Below are 15,805 nucleotides of genomic sequence, written 5' to 3' on the forward strand. Positions count from 1 at the left end.
CGACCCGACCCCGGATAAGCGGATGAGGATGGATGGATGGATGCATGAAATAATTCTACAGCTATAAAGCTTTTTTTACACATGCACAAAACTTTGCTGGCTTTAGACTCTTACTCCTGTTTTTCTGAAAAAAGAAAAAATTGGATGACTTTGGTAGAAGTTAAAGTCACCTTTTAGCATATTACTTGAGTAAAAGTCTTAAAGTACCTGACATTTAATGTACTTAAGTATTAAAAGCAATTTTCTGATGTTAAATGTACTACTACACACAAAAAAAAGAATTGGTGAATAACATTTGGACAGTGAAAAAGAGACTTTAAGTGTTCCAAGATACGGTATGTAATTAGCACTGTTTTGTAGGGTACTACTTTGTGTGTGTAAAGTGTGTAAAGTGTGGAAGACATTTGTATGTGGCCATATTTTTCTTATTTCTTTAAAATTAATTTGGTTAAGACAATAATTTGGTCATCACTTTTACACATAAAAGATACGTCTGGTTATATTGTATATCGGTCTTATCTAATAAGTATTGTGTGTGCATCCAAAACTTGATATATCTTATTATTCTGTACCACAGAGCTCCATTGTCCAAAAACTATTACAAACTGTTGCACTGGGTGAAATGTTCCTTTACTCCAGTAATGAACATCCTGTACAGATATGAGCAGCCTGAAAATATCAATGTCACATGTGGTGCAGGTGAACAATGTATAATTTCAAGCTTCAACAGCATTGTTTAATTGCCATTCATTGAAGATACATATTGATAAACCTGATTCCAACACTCCTTATCAGTACCAATACTTATCAATGATAGAACAATTGACAATCTTTGCAATTACAGGAAGATAATACAAATGCAAACATATATTTTTGGATGGTGCCAATTGTAACACAGAAGTAGTAGTACTATTAAGGTACCATTCCTAGTTTTTATTTAGCTTTTAAATCAATCAATCAATCAATCAATATTTGTCATGTGAAAATGACACAAATGTTAGCAAAATGTTTTTTTTTACATCGTCTATTGCACCAATTCAATAAGCTGGGAAATGGATAGAAATCAAATTCAGTAGATATATGATGAAGCCTTGTATCTGTGATCAGCAAAAAGTGGTCTTTTAAAGAATAGCAGTGATCAATCTCTCTTTTTTTTCACACTGAATCGAATGACTACACCAACTGTAATAAACTTACTGACATTGACTGCCCAGCATTAATTTTGTGTGTGTAAACCATGTCTAACTCAAATCTAATATGTTAGCCATGACAACCATATAATGATATGTCAGGGCTGTGTCTGTTAGCTTGTTCTTCTGCCACTTTAACTTTAATTAATCCATCTTGAGGTGTTTTAATAAGCGTAGGCAAAGCTACAGCGAGTAGCCTGCAGTCATTATACAGAACAATACAATGAAAAAAACTATGTGGTTAAAGAGATTAGAGAAGCTCACCTTGTGGGGTCACTGTGCTGACTCACCTATGGTGCTTTAGTATGTGAGAAGCTAAACAAGATCTATCATTATAATGTATATCCTATCTGCATCAGATGGTGTCCCTGATTGGAGGAGAGTCTGACTCTGTTTAAGCTTGGCTGTTGGCCAGGCCCTCCTCCTCTTGTTTGGAGTGTCTCCTGTAGGCCAATTTGCAAAGCCCAGCAAGGAGAAAGACCATTGAAATTACAGCAAAGTAGCCGCCATAGATGAGGTACTGAGGGAAAGAAACAAGACAACTATCAATCAAATCTACACTGCGGGAGGTGGATAAACAGCATAGGTGTCTCCATGTATGTTGTCATAGGCAACTAAGGAGCCTTGTTGTACCGCCTCACCTGAGTGAAAACATCGAGGCCTAGGCCAGCTGAGTCCACCACCACCACAGTGAGGAGAGACTGCAGCAGCAGGGCCACGAAGGTGTTTACTCCAAACACCAAGGCGTAGCGATGCATATTGAGACTAGATGCAATCTGATATCTGAAGGGTGACAACAGGAAAACATGAAATATGTGAAGAACATTTAGATCTGTAGTACAGTGTCTCTCTTTTATATTTAATTGTAAAGGTTGAATATGTAATACTGACAGCTAGCATTTGAAATGGTTACTGCAGTCCAATTTCAAAGTACTGAAAAGAATCGTCTCCCCCGGCCCCTCCTCCCCAGTGTCGAAGTTCACGGGAGTTGCCATGTTGAAAAACGTTAAACCCAATGTCAATGTTAGCTTGATGCTAGTCTCACATTGCCAGACATTACTCCACAGTGTAGCAGAGTTGCTAGATGCTGCTATGTTGATGGTTTTAAAAGCCTGTGCTCTCGCAGAACTCTGTACCCAGCTGACAGTCATCTTTTATTGCCTAACCGTAACCACAACGACCGCTAAAAAGACAGCTACCTTGCGGAGCTTTTGTGCCCGACTGACAGCCACCTTTCCTCGGCTTAACGTCACTGCAACAGCCGCTTAAAGGCCGCGACCTCGAGGTCGTCTGTACCCAGGTCACAGCCACTGTCTGTCGGCTACGCCCGCTGTACTGAAGCAGGGGAACAATTTTGGCAGGGGGGAAGATTGTCGGTACTACTACTTCCTCCTTATAAAGCTTGTCTATACACTGTACATTACACATTATGGTTGCATGCCAGTTTGTCAAAAAAGTGAGAATCATCTTACTGTCCAACATATAATAACCTTGAAGCTGGCGATGGAAACATAACATAACACATACATTGCAAAGCAACCTGCATGTGTCATGGATCCTATGTGAGCAATTAGCGTGTGTTAGCATGGTGGTGTTCGCATCAGTCAGGATCACTTCACCGGCTGTGTCTAAAAATGTTTTGCGAGTAACTAACTTGAGTACTCTATATAATTTAATGCGAGCACATGAATGTTGAAATGAGTGAAAAGGACTGTCCCTACATTAGCTGTGATATAAATTAATAAAGCTCAACACTCACCTGTTAAGGAGGAAATTAGTCAACTCTGTGTTCTTTTAGGCTCTAAGCTGTCTCCATCTTTTAAATGCATCTCCAATATTTACCTGTGTTTTACCTCGTCTCTGGTTATGCAACCGTTTAGAAAGATGGCAAGTTTTTGTTTGTTTGTTTGCTGCTTCTATGGCTGTACTACAGCGGTAATGCGCTGAGTTTGCGTTTTTACAGGTATATCTGGCAACCCGGCCCAGCTGTCAAAATAATAATAAATTTTTTATTTATATATTTACATGGTACTCAAAGACACTTTACAGTAAAACCAGCACATATAGCACATTAAAAAACAGATAAGCAATAAAACCAACACATAAAACAAGCATATTAAAATAGGCAGTTGATACCAACACAGGTCAAAACACAAAACAGATATTCCGTTACGGAACGGAAATTTTAAAAGGAGCAATTAGCATTGTTGTCAGAAAACATAGTATTTCAACTTAGCATGTTTCCTTAATATCTGATGACACATTGTGGTAATTTTTTTATTAAATACAGTAAATATATTACATATTGCACCTTTAAAGCTGAAATAATACACAGTAGTAAAACTTGAGTGAAACGTGTAGTGTAGCGGTTAAGAAAGCTGACATCCAAATGCACCCACAACCTACTGCCTCACCTAAGCAGAGGGTTGAGATCCAGAAAGAAAAAGAACATAGATGGAGAACACACTTTTCAAACCAGAACATATTCAAGCACCTGAAGATGAATGTGCTTCTTATTGTGGACCTTATGTCTAATGTTCAGACATTAAAGTCAATGGTTGCTGCAACTGGATCGTAGTTACACAAGCCCTTTTTCTCTTTACAGTTGGAGCAGATGACCGTATATAGGAAACCGTCTAGGTATGACATGATACAGAGCCAAGAGTAGAAAAAAAACTGTTGAAACCAGTGTGAGTGTTCAAAACCGTGGGAAATCTGAGGTTTTGGCTCACAGGGATTTCTTTAAAATACATTTAGCTCATTATTTGAAGTTTTTGCCACATTTAACATGAACATCCAACATTGTCACATTATAGATTTGACAGGAAATACAGAAAAGCATGCCGGCCCTGCTATTGTCTTAAAGAGATCGACGCACACACCAACGCACAAACTTCAGGCCACTTACATAGGCTATGGCAAAAGCTCTGCGTGGAGCCTCCGCAGAACCATAAATCAGCCTGAGAATAGCAGGGCTGGAATGTGTGTGTGCGGAGTGTGTGGTAGAGCGAGTGAGAGAGTGATGGTGATTAGCTTGGGGGCGAGGACTCTAGAGAGGCATAGTGAGAGAAACAAAGTGTCTACCCTGTGCTTTCTGACAATGGTCGGAAATCTGAAGCAGGAAAAGTTAAACCTCTCCTGGATTTCATGTTGTTTATGGAAAAGGAGAACCTGGAAGAGTAGGGGGTAGATGCTAGATCTGTGCAAGAACAGATTTCTCAATAAAATACCAGGGTGCGGCTCTCTCCGGAAGAAGTGACCATTGGGCCAGATACCTTAAAAGCATTATAATAATACAACATCTTTGGTAAAACCAAACCTCCTCAATAATTGGTCTTTGTCATTTATTAAAATGTAGCAAGGGTTTTTTTACCACTAAATATAAGTGTCTTTGTTATCCTGTCAGAACATTTAAAATATGACAGGGGAACCTCCAGAGGAAGAGATTGGATGAGGTAATTCAGCTTTGGAACACAAACCATTTTTATAACATTGACCTTCCCTGCTATTGAGAGTCGCCCATCTATTAACATCACAAGAGATTTTATTAAATAATGGATCCAAATTAACTTTAACTAGGTCTTTTAACTGGGGAGGGAATAAGATACCCACATATATGATACCTTGCTTTGGCCACTGAAATGCACCTTATTGGAAGGCTGTAACGGGGCACTGAGCCATTAAAGGTAATGCTTCTGACTTCTGACTTTACCCTATAACCTGAAAATTTCAAGAAAGAGCCAATGATTCCGAGAAGACAGGGTATTGATCTGCTAGGTTCGGACAAAAAAAGTAATATATCATCCGTATAAAACATAAGTTTGTGCACTACACCTCCTACCATAACATCTTGGAAATTAATCTCCCCCCTATGGCTGCTGCCAAAGGCTCTATGGCTAAACAAAATAACAAAGGAGAGCCCTGTCTTGTTCCACTTTCAAGAGCAAAATATTCCGAAATTAACCCGTTAGTTTGCACCGCAGCCTCTGGGTTCTAATACAGCACCTTAAAGGACAATTCTGGCGCAAAACGAACCTAGGGGTTAATAACGGATGTGTACCCACTCGTTCTCTGGGACATGCTAATTGATTGTGTTTGTAGCTTGAAAGAAGCTAGCGCGGACCGCTGATTAGCTTACAACGCTTGTATTCAGGGCACAGGGAAAGTAAAAATCAATCGCTATTTTGTACCACTAAAAAGCCTCAAAATATCACCAAACTTCAACGGTAGCATAATGAGGGTCTTTGTAAGTGTACAGACAGTTTATTGAACGAAGAGCTGCGGGAGCTCTGTGAAAGGGCTACGAGAGAGAGAGAGAGCTGTGCTGCAACAGAGCCTCGTACTTTGGGAAACCAGTCATGACTTACAGCTGGCGATGCAAACTAAAATCAAAAGAAATTTGCTCAATATATCTGAAATAATCGCACTGATGTAAAACATAACTTGTCTAGTTTACTTACTCAGTGGATAACTGTCCATCTGGTCCCTCCGGTATGGGTCGCCGTCTCCAATTTATTTTTGGGACATGGAAAAAAAGTACAGCCCTGTTTATCAGAGAGGGGAAATCTTCAGACTGTACAAAACACTGCGTCTCTTGTCGCAACACAGACACTCCTGTTCAGTGGCCATAGCTTCACAATGTCCGCAGGTACACCACCAGTTTCCCGAAGTACGAGGTTCTGTTGCGGCATTGACTACTGGTAGCTCTCTCTCTCGTAGCCCTTTCACGGAGCTCCCGCAGCTCTTCGTTCAATAAACTGTCTGTATTTACAAAGTTCTCAATGCTTCGGTTAACATTTAGGTACCCTCACTATGCTACTGAAAAGACTCCTGCCATTCCATTCCTTTCCACTCCATTTCGCTCTTTCAAGGATACTTTTACCACCTGCCCACGCCCACCTCACCTGTTGCCTATAAATTGATTGTTTAATTTATGTGTTAATTGACCACTTTCACTAATTGTATGATCTCTTTGTTATCCCTTTCTGCCGCACACAGACAGACAATGCAATGAATCAAATTCAACCTGAATGATAAAATAAAATACCACTCGTGTTGCATCAAACCCTGCCTTCTCCCTGCTTCATTCATCACTCCATATCACCTGACGTCTTCTGACCGAGACCGTTTGCTCACCAAACCCTCACTCCACCTGAACCATTCCCATCACCCTACAGTTCCTTTAATGGTCCTTCGAGCCGGATTACTGAGTGAGGGATACCACGGCAGGCATAGGTATGGATGGAAAAGATGAAAAAGAGTTGGAGTTGGAGAGGGCTCTCCCAGTCAAACCCAGTAGCACCTTATACAGGCGAGAGAGGCACCAACCTGACCGCTATGGCTTCCCGGCTCCTGATGGGAAAGCCTCTAGTAAGCCCAAGAGCCTCCCTCATCACAGCCAAGCAGCCAAACCATCGCCTAACTCGACAGCAGCCGAGGATGGAGACGTGGAGGAGGAAGAGGAGACAGCAGCCGAGGAGGGAGAAGTGGTAGAAGAAGGAATCACCCACAATTATGTTCACCTTGGAAGACTTCTCTGCCTGGCTCCAGGTGAAAGCTCGGGCCAAGAGTATTGCCCAACAAATCTCAATCCCTGCTTCAATGGAGAGACGAGAGCCAGTCCAGAGGATCCAGGGGAGACGCCTACCACTATGTACCTGAGCAAGACAGCCACTGTGGAAAGCCAGCCTAGTGTCCAAGGAGGCCGTGGAAAGAGGATGGCCATCCTTGGTAAACCTAAGTTCCAACCTTTCTGTCCATACTGTAACAACAACCACTTCCTGGGAACCTGTCCAAAAGTGAAGGAGTTCAGCCCATCAGAACTGAGAACTTGGATAGAGAAGAATGATCATTGCTACAGATGTGCCCGCTGCCATAAGCCGGATAAATGCACCCTCAAAAAGCCTTGCAACACCTGCAATGAGCTGCATCTCACCATCCTGCATGGCATCGCACGTCAACTGTCCACACACCCACAAAGCCCTGAGAATTCGGCTACAGCAGACATTCTCAATGTGCTCATCCATGCACCCTGCATTGAGGACACACTGTACATCGATCAGCCAAACCGATCTCCTCGTGTGAGGTGGAAAGTAGTTCCGGTCTTCCTAATCAATGGCTGGCAGAGGCTGCAGACGTATGCCATACTCGACGATGGCTCAGAAAGAACAATCATTCTGACCTCGGTAGCGTCCCAGCTACAACTTAAAAGGACCAAATGAGAGCCTCAATCTCAGAACCGTGCGCCATGAAGTAATTCCCATGAGTGGTGAGACCATCTCCTGTCATATCTCCCTTGTGAGCCAGAAGAAGAAGAAGATTAGGTTCCCTATAGCCAATGTCTTTACTGCCCCTGTCCTCAACTTGGCATTTTTGTCGTGCCTCTGACCTGCAGAGGGAGTATTCCCACTTGCGAGGCTTACCCTTACCGGACTTTGTCCATGCTCGGCCATTAATCCTAATAGGCTCAGATCATTCCCACTTATTGGTGCCCAAAGAGCCTGTCCGCATTGGACCTTATGGGGGACCCATCGCCGTTCATACTGCCCTGGGATGGGCTGTCCAAGGCCCATCCAATGCCTTACCACGATCTCCTCCTTCGGATGCACAAGCCTTGTTCCCCCTTTGTGATCGTGTATCCTGCCCAGCTACTGCGGAGTTGATGGAGAATGTGGAGAGACTGTGGAGACTGGATTCCTTCCCACACCGTAAGGAGAAGGAAGTAACCCGATCTAAACAAGATCATTATTGCCTGGAACTGCTTGAGACTAAGACTGCCGTCAAAGAAGTAGTTGAGGTCTTGCGGTATGCTACCCCACTGCTCAGAGCACCCAACAGTCCTAAGTTATTCTCCTCAGTCCATACCTTGTTGCCATGGCTCCGGGGAACCGAGCGCCGACTGAAGAAGGACCAAGAGCTGATTGAGATCTACAACCAGGAGATCCAGAAGCTCGTTGATATGGAGTACGTGAAGGAGGTGGATCCCAAAGACGACCAGCCAGGGTCAGCATCCTGGCTAGTTCCACATCACGTTATCAAACAAGCCAGTGGGAAACATCCACTGGTGTTCAACTGTTCTTTCCAGCTTCATGGTCTCAACCTTAATCGTAGCCTTCTTCCTGGTCCAACTCTCGGCCCCTCTCTTCTTGGTGTGCTCCGCCGTTTCCGTGAACATAGTGTGGCCATCAGTGGTGACATAAAATCTATGTTCCACCAAGTTCACCTACTTCCTGCTGACTGGCCACTACTCATGTTTCTCTGGCGAGCTATGGACCTACCAAAGACCTACGAGTGGCAAGTGTTACCTTTTGGCACAACTTGTAGTCCTTGTTGCGCCATTTACGCCCTGCAGCATCATGCGAAGGAGCACCCAGAGAGTGACCATGAAGTGCTGAACTCAGTGCTCAGAGCTTTCTATGTTGACAATTGCCTGCAAAGCTTCAACACATCAGCCACAGCCAAAGCCCTGCTGGACAAACTTCGTGCCACACTATCCCAAGGAGGATTTGAAATCCGTCAGTGGGTGAGTAATGACTCTAGTGTAGTAGAACCCCAACCCCTGAGGCAAGATCTGTGAGCACTGACTTGTGGCTCTCTCAAGTGGGTGTTGATCCCCAAGAATCCACCTTAGGCTTGTGTTGGAGCTGCCTTCCTGATAGCCTGGGATACAAACACCGGGTCACTCCCATTAGGATTCCCACACCCAACCTCATCTACTGCACTCTTGCCAGTCAATATGACCCATTAGGGTACATCTTACCTTATACCACCTGGGCCAAAGTGCTGGTACAGGACTTGTGGAAAACCAAACAAGGCTGGGATGACCCCATCACTCCGTCCGAACTGGCTGATCAGTGGCTGAAGTGGGAACATGCAGCTACCGTTGAAGTTTGGTGATATTTTGAGCCTTTTTAGTGGTACAAAATAGCGATTTATTTTCACTTTCCCTGTGCCCCGAATACTAGCGTTGTAAGCTAATCAGCGGTCCGCGCTAGCTTCTTTCAAGCTACAAACACAATCAATTAGCATGAAAACATGTCCCAGAGAATGACGGAGTGGGTACACATCCGTTATTAACCCCTAGGTTCGTTTTAGGCCGGAATTGTCCTTTAATCCACTTTTTAACATATAGCCCCATTCAACCATATCAAACGCCTTTTGGACATCGAAGGAAATAGCAGCTATGGAGGATTGTCTATCAGCTACAGACCATGCAATATTAATGAGATGCCTGATGTTATCTGACGAGCTATGCCCGCAAATAAACCCCACCTGATCAGGATGAATTAGAGAAGTAATAACCTTATAATAATCTTAACCTCTGACTGCATTAGGGAAATTGGGCGGTCATTCTTACAGTCTCCTGGGTCTTTACCTTTTTTAGGAATCAAAGTTATCAAAGCATGCCTAAATGTTGGTGGCAGTGTGCCCTTCTCCAGTTCCTCTCTATATACTAAAAAAACATGGCGTCGGCGTGAGAGGCAGGTGTAGACGTCTGCTCAATGCTTTATTTTTTGGCCTTAATATGCTAAGTTCTAGCCTACTAGTTCACATGCAACAAACTAGGCTATCAACAGAGTGAACCCTTCCAGTTTGTACTACTGAATTGTACCGATAACTTTGGGCTACCTGCGTATAGTCAACAAAAGCTCAGCAGTCTGCCATGGACCAGCAACCTGTTTCCAACAACTTCATCTGCGAAGCCATACAGCAACTAAAAGGTGGAAATGGTCTCTCACATTGATGCTAAAATGGGCTCAATTCAATTGAGTTTACGGACCATAAAAAGCTCATTGTCCACTCTCGGGGATCGTGTGTCTGTACTTGAACAAAGAGTGAGTTCAAACGAGGACAACTTTACCGACCTGAAAAAACGCATCGAGACGCTAGAGAGTGACAACACTTACCTCCGTGATAAAGTCGAGGATATTGAGAACTGAAGCAGGGCTTACAACCTGCGTTTTCTGCACGTTCCGGAGAAATCCGAAGGCACGGATATCTTTGGATTCATGGGTGGTCTCATCGGGAAGTTCCTGGGAGCTGAGAATGTCCCCACTTCTCCAGTCATCGAGAAGGCTCCCCACTACTTTACAACGCTTTGAAAGCCGGAACACGGCCGATTCTGGTGAAATTTCACAGCCTCCGCACTCATCAACACATCCTAAGACTTTCGCGTGAGAAAAAAGAACTGAAATACGAGGGTAAAAGGATCTACATCTTCCCAGACTATACCGCAGGAACAATGAATAAATGACGGCAGTTTGATAACGTCAAAAAAGGCTTCGTGAACTTGATATGGAAAACTATCTTCTCTTCCCAGCAACACTGAGGATCAAATCAGCTGGAAAGATGTTCCAGTTCATATGCGCTAAAGAAGCAGAATCGTTTCTGGACACTAGGCTTGTTAATAGTATTTGTAGAGTTGGGTTGAGATGCCCCTACAGAACAAATCAGTGTGTCCTGTATTCTTCATTGAATATCCTGTCACCTAACACTAGGAGACAGTTTCACTGGTTCCAGATCATTTTCAAAAGCATATATCTTAACTATCCACCCTACTTGAAACAATACTTAACACCTTACCAAACAAATTATAGCTTAAGACACACCGAATACCTATCCTTTAATGTGCCTCACATATTCAAAGTATGTACAGTATTGTAAGTGAATGTGTATGTTGTACTGCAATGTCTTGTCTTCTGTACTGTCCAGTCCTACCGAGGACCCTCTCGAAAATGATGATGACACATCTCAAAAGGTATTCCTCGTACAATAAATAAATATTGAAAATATACCTCTAACAGAAGTGGAGCCAGTTCAGTTGCAAAACTCTTAAAAAATGCTGCCGTAATGTATCACAGAGCCTTTCAACTACGGGCCCTCAGAGTGTGGATGGACCCCTCATCTACAGTTCCATGGAGAGAAATAGAGCAAAACCTCGCTGGAAGTCTAAGACTGCAAGACCTTGCCTTTGCAGGTGTGTGTCCAAAAACAGGTATGCTAGCCTATGGCCCTATTATCACCAACACATTGACCAACTTTAAACAGGTGGAGGAGCAACCACGCTACACCAATAAGTGGCATTTGAATACCCCAATATGGCACAATGCACACTTAATGTCTGGTAACAAACCCTTTGCTTTAAGCAAGTGAAGTGACAGAGGTATTTATACTTTAGACCAGCTATTCAATGTGAAAGGTATGTTGAGTTTTGAAGACCTGAGAGCTAGTTTTAAGGTCCCCAGGACATCCTTCTACTTTTATCTTCGCTTAAGATCAGACCTAAAATGTTATGAGTGCCATGGGGAAACAGTATTGAGGAACACCCAGTCATTAAATGGTTTGTTGATTTTCATGTGAGAGGATTAGTGTCCAAGATTTATGCTAAACTGATGCAAGTATCTAGACTGGGTAAACCCAGCCCGATCTGCCGGCAATTTGATTCGCCCTGCAGCTCAGGCTGGAAACCTATACATTTATCTATCCTGCTTCAGTTAGCATTTGCGGGGACCAATCACAAACTGGCTAATCCACCTGGATAAATTGGCGGGTTTAACACAATGACGATAGAGAAGCGACCAAGCAGCTTCTTGTTTACATTTGGCCACCGAAGCGCAGCAACCCATTGATACCGCTGTCACTGCTATGTCCCCCAGATCGTTGGTCTGATTGGTTGAAGGACTATCCAATTGCGTACAGAGTCATTTGAATACAGAGCAGACTCCCCAGACTAATGTTCAATTTCAAAAGATTGAGCTTGGTCTGGTGATAGCCAGACTAGAAAGTATCCATAGGAGAACTCCCAATAGTAAGAAATGGGAACGAGAGCTGAGCCCTGAGGGGAACGCAATTAATTGGGAGACCGTTTGGGACAACATTTTCCACTGTTACAAGAACCCAAATCACCACTACTCTATATCCACTTCAACATGTGTCATAGGACATATTGGACTCCTGTGGTGGAAGAGTGTTTTGCAAAAAGTATAAGATGAAACAAATAGTGACTATCTGAGAATGTAAACCAAAGTTTGGTCTTTGAGTATTTATTTATATTTGCAAATATAGAGAACACAGTTTCCCCAGTACAAACAGCACAGAGGAAAATGTCTTCTGGTGAGCTAAAATTCAGTACACAATATATAAGACAAGCAGTCAAACACACCCCTCCTCCTAATATTTTTAGCAGGAGCAAACGGTTAAACAAAACACCATAAACAGTTCAAAATCTCTATACAACCTTGCCATTTGTAAGCATAATATAATTCAAATCATGTTTAAATGTAATTTTTGCCATTACACTCCCCAGAAGAGATACGTCTCTAAAGTCATTCCCACTCCCTATTGCACGTTCTGTCAACCTGAACAAACTGGAACTTTCCTGCATATGGTCTGGGAGTGTGAACAGGTGCATGAGTTCTGGAATAAAACAACATCAATAATATCTGATGTGATAGGATGTTGAATTCCTACTGACCCAATTGTTTTGTTACTTAATGACGTCTCTAAATTACACCTGTTTGGGAGACAGAGGAAAATTTGGCTAGCCGGGCCCAACTGCAACCAAGGAAATGATAGCCCAACGCTGGCTCCCCCCTCACTTGCTTTGTATAAAACAGTGGTTGGCGTATTTTCTAGACATAGTTATGCTTGAGCTCTCTACAGCAAGGATTAACAAAGCCAGATCATCAACTATCAGCCTATGGGAAAGTGTAGCAGCACAAATATCAGACTTAATGACCTCAACCCCACAAGAATTAGAGGAGGCAAGGTGTGGTTTCTGTTTGTTTGTTTTGTTTTCCTCGAGACTGCAGAGGGTAGGGGGTGGGAGAGGGTTTTTGTTCTTGTTCAATTTGTGTTGATCTGTTCTGTGCACCATCTGCCTGTCACACTGTGTGGAATTTGTTTTGTATGTCTGAAGGTGCCAATAAAAAAAGTTGATGGCCATGAAGCCATCGGGCCCTGGGGCCTTACCCGCAGGAAGGGCCCCCATTACCTCTTTAAACATAGTCTATAGTCAAATCCGCATCAAGGAGTTCTCTTTGCTCTTCTGCCAGTTTGGGAAACCCTAGTGGCTTAATGAAGCTTTTCTTCATCAGTAGAGGTAGATAATGACATATAGAGATCAGTGTAAAATTCTTTAAAAATCTTGTAAACATCTACAGTTGCTGTAAAAACGTCTCCAGAATTGGATCTAACTGCAGAAATAGCAGAAGCTGATTCCCTCTGTTTTATGTATCTAGCGAGTAATTTTCCTTCTTTGTCTCCTGATTCAAAATAATTTAGTCTTGCCCTACATAAATTGAATTCAACCTTCTGAGATAGAATATTATTATATTGGTATTTTAATTGAGTCAGGTTTCTTAGGCCATCCTGTGACATTCTTCGTTTAATCCCTGTTTCAGCGTGTTTGATTTTACTTTCTAGTTCTAACAGTGCTTTAGTACTATTCCGCTTACGAAATGGAGCATGTTGTATAATGCGCCCCCTGATCACAGCCTATAGGGCCTCCCATGCTACCCCTGTGTCACGATCTGTCAAGTGTGTGGCGAGGCTTGGACCCAAATGCAGTTAGAAGTAATTTATTAAAACAAAAACAGTCTTACACAAAATGTCCTCCGGAAGGTAGCCAGGCAGGAAACAAACGAAACACAGAATCCAACATACAGAAACAGCACGCAACAAAATACAATGATCCGACAACAGACAAAGACAGAACAGGAACTAAATACACCAGGTAACGAGGACTAACACTGGACAGGTGCCACAACAGGTGAAACAAATCAGGGTCGGGCAGAACAATCAAAAAGGCGGGAAACAAACAAAGACAGGAAGAAAGCTAGACAAGACAAGGGAGACAAGACAGACTACAAAATAAAAACAGGAAACAGAACATAACAGAAAAACAAGACTACCACAATAAGACAGAACAATACCAAACCCCTGACACCCTGAAGGCAACACTGAGGACCAATTGATTGCCAAGTCATCTTTAAGCTCAGACCTAAGCCATTCTATATTTTCTGGCTCCTGTAAAAGGGAGGAGTTAAGGCACCACCTATAAGAGCACCTTTTCTCACTTTGAGGCAGCAGGTCTAGGCACACCCACGCATGACCAGAGATTACGATATTTCCTATCACACATCCTATAGTAGAGAGAGCCAGTGATTTGGACATTAATAAAAAGTCTATCCTAGAATATGCCTTGTTCACTGATGAAAAAAAATGTATAGTCTCTCCAGCTGGGCTCAAAATTCTCCAAATATCAACCAAGCCTAAAATCTTACACATCCTCTGTAATGTGAGAGAGGCTCTGGGGGCCCTGCATACTGCAACCCCACTGTAGTCCAGAACTGGATCCATTTTTAAATTAAAATCGCCCCCTAGAACAATATTTTGGTTATCTGCAGCTTGCAATCTCTTTTCCAAATCTATAAAAAAAATGCCTGATCATCTACATTAGGTGCATATGTTAGCCAGAATTAATTCTATAATAATAATAATAATCAAAGAACAGTCCATGAGCAGCGGCTGCACATCATTATAAATCCCTCGCTGACAAATCACTCTATATTTTCTATGAATGAATCGCCTTTCGGGGGCAACTCCAGCCTTGGCTTCTATTTTAAGTTTGGAAGGATACAGGATTCGGAATCTCACCTCTCTCTCATGAAGCTTTTTCTTACACTCCTTGAACATGTCGTGTTTTATCTGTGTCGCTGTGGAGAAGTCTGGAAATAGCATTATGTTGTTATTCTGCCAGGATAACTTGCCCTTGCCTCTTGCCGCCTGCAACACCAGTTCCTGGTCCGATGATCTTAGGAATCTCGCCAGAATGGTCCGTGGTCTGCCTCCTGCCTGGGACTGCTGGCCGGCGGTTCTTTGTGTTCGCTCAATCTCTCCAGCAACTCCCGAATCAGCTCCCCCAAAAACTTTACTGTATCTCCTCCTTCCCTACCCCTCGGGGATGCCCACAAAACGGACAACAATCTTAATTTTTTTCCCAGAGCATGTCGACGTCTCTCTTGCTAGTGGCAGGATCATCCAGTCTCTACCTCTCGGCCGCCTCTAAACTCTCGACGCAGCTCTCATCCTCATTCGTTCTGGTGACCAGGCCGAAAAGCTTTGACTCCATCGAAACAATGGAGCGGCAAATTTCCTTTAGACCATTTTACCAATATCCACCAGCGACATGTCGTTCGCTTGTTGCTTTTCTGCCACGCCATTTGGACTCTTTTCAGCCGCATCTCCACCACAGAGCATACGCTGCTTAATATCTCCACCGGCCGTAACTTTTTAGATTTGGACATTTTCAGCATCCAGAATGTTACTTGTCCCGGCTGAGCACAAATATCTCTGGTCAGAATCTTGAAAAGGATAACTACGGGGGGGCAATGGTTGCAAGAAACTAGAGCTCCCACACTCACTTCTGTATTTCACTAAATAACCAGGTCTATTACTTTTTCTTCGACGCCAAATCGTTTTGTCTGTTATCACGGTGACTCAGTGAAATGCCTGCAGGGACAAAAAAGCAGGTCTCATGTCGCCTAAACTATCTACACATTCAGAGAAATTTGCTAGCATGGCAGCGGCTAATGGAGTGGTGGCTAATGGAGCAA

At 43.0% G+C, this 15,805-nt stretch overlaps 1 protein-coding gene across 1 annotated transcript in view; it reads right to left on the reverse strand.

The window, feature by feature from the left end:
- Positions 1–315: 315 nt before the first annotated feature.
- slc19a2 (solute carrier family 19 member 2) overlaps positions 316–15,805 on the reverse strand; it is a 74,780-nt gene continuing 59,290 nt past the window's right edge. Inside the window, exons 5-6 of the mRNA XM_078243483.1 lie at positions 1,832–1,973; positions 316–1,710 (exon numbers count right to left, since the gene is read on the reverse strand). Coding sequence (XP_078099609.1) covers positions 1,585–1,710; positions 1,832–1,973 — 268 coding nt within the window. The 3' untranslated portion in view covers positions 316–1,584. The remainder of the gene's footprint in view (positions 1,711–1,831; positions 1,974–15,805) is intronic.

This window comes from Sander vitreus, chromosome 24, assembly GCF_031162955.1.
Source record: "Sander vitreus isolate 19-12246 chromosome 24, sanVit1, whole genome shotgun sequence".
Classification (NCBI taxonomy): domain Eukaryota; kingdom Metazoa; phylum Chordata; class Actinopteri; order Perciformes; family Percidae; genus Sander; species Sander vitreus.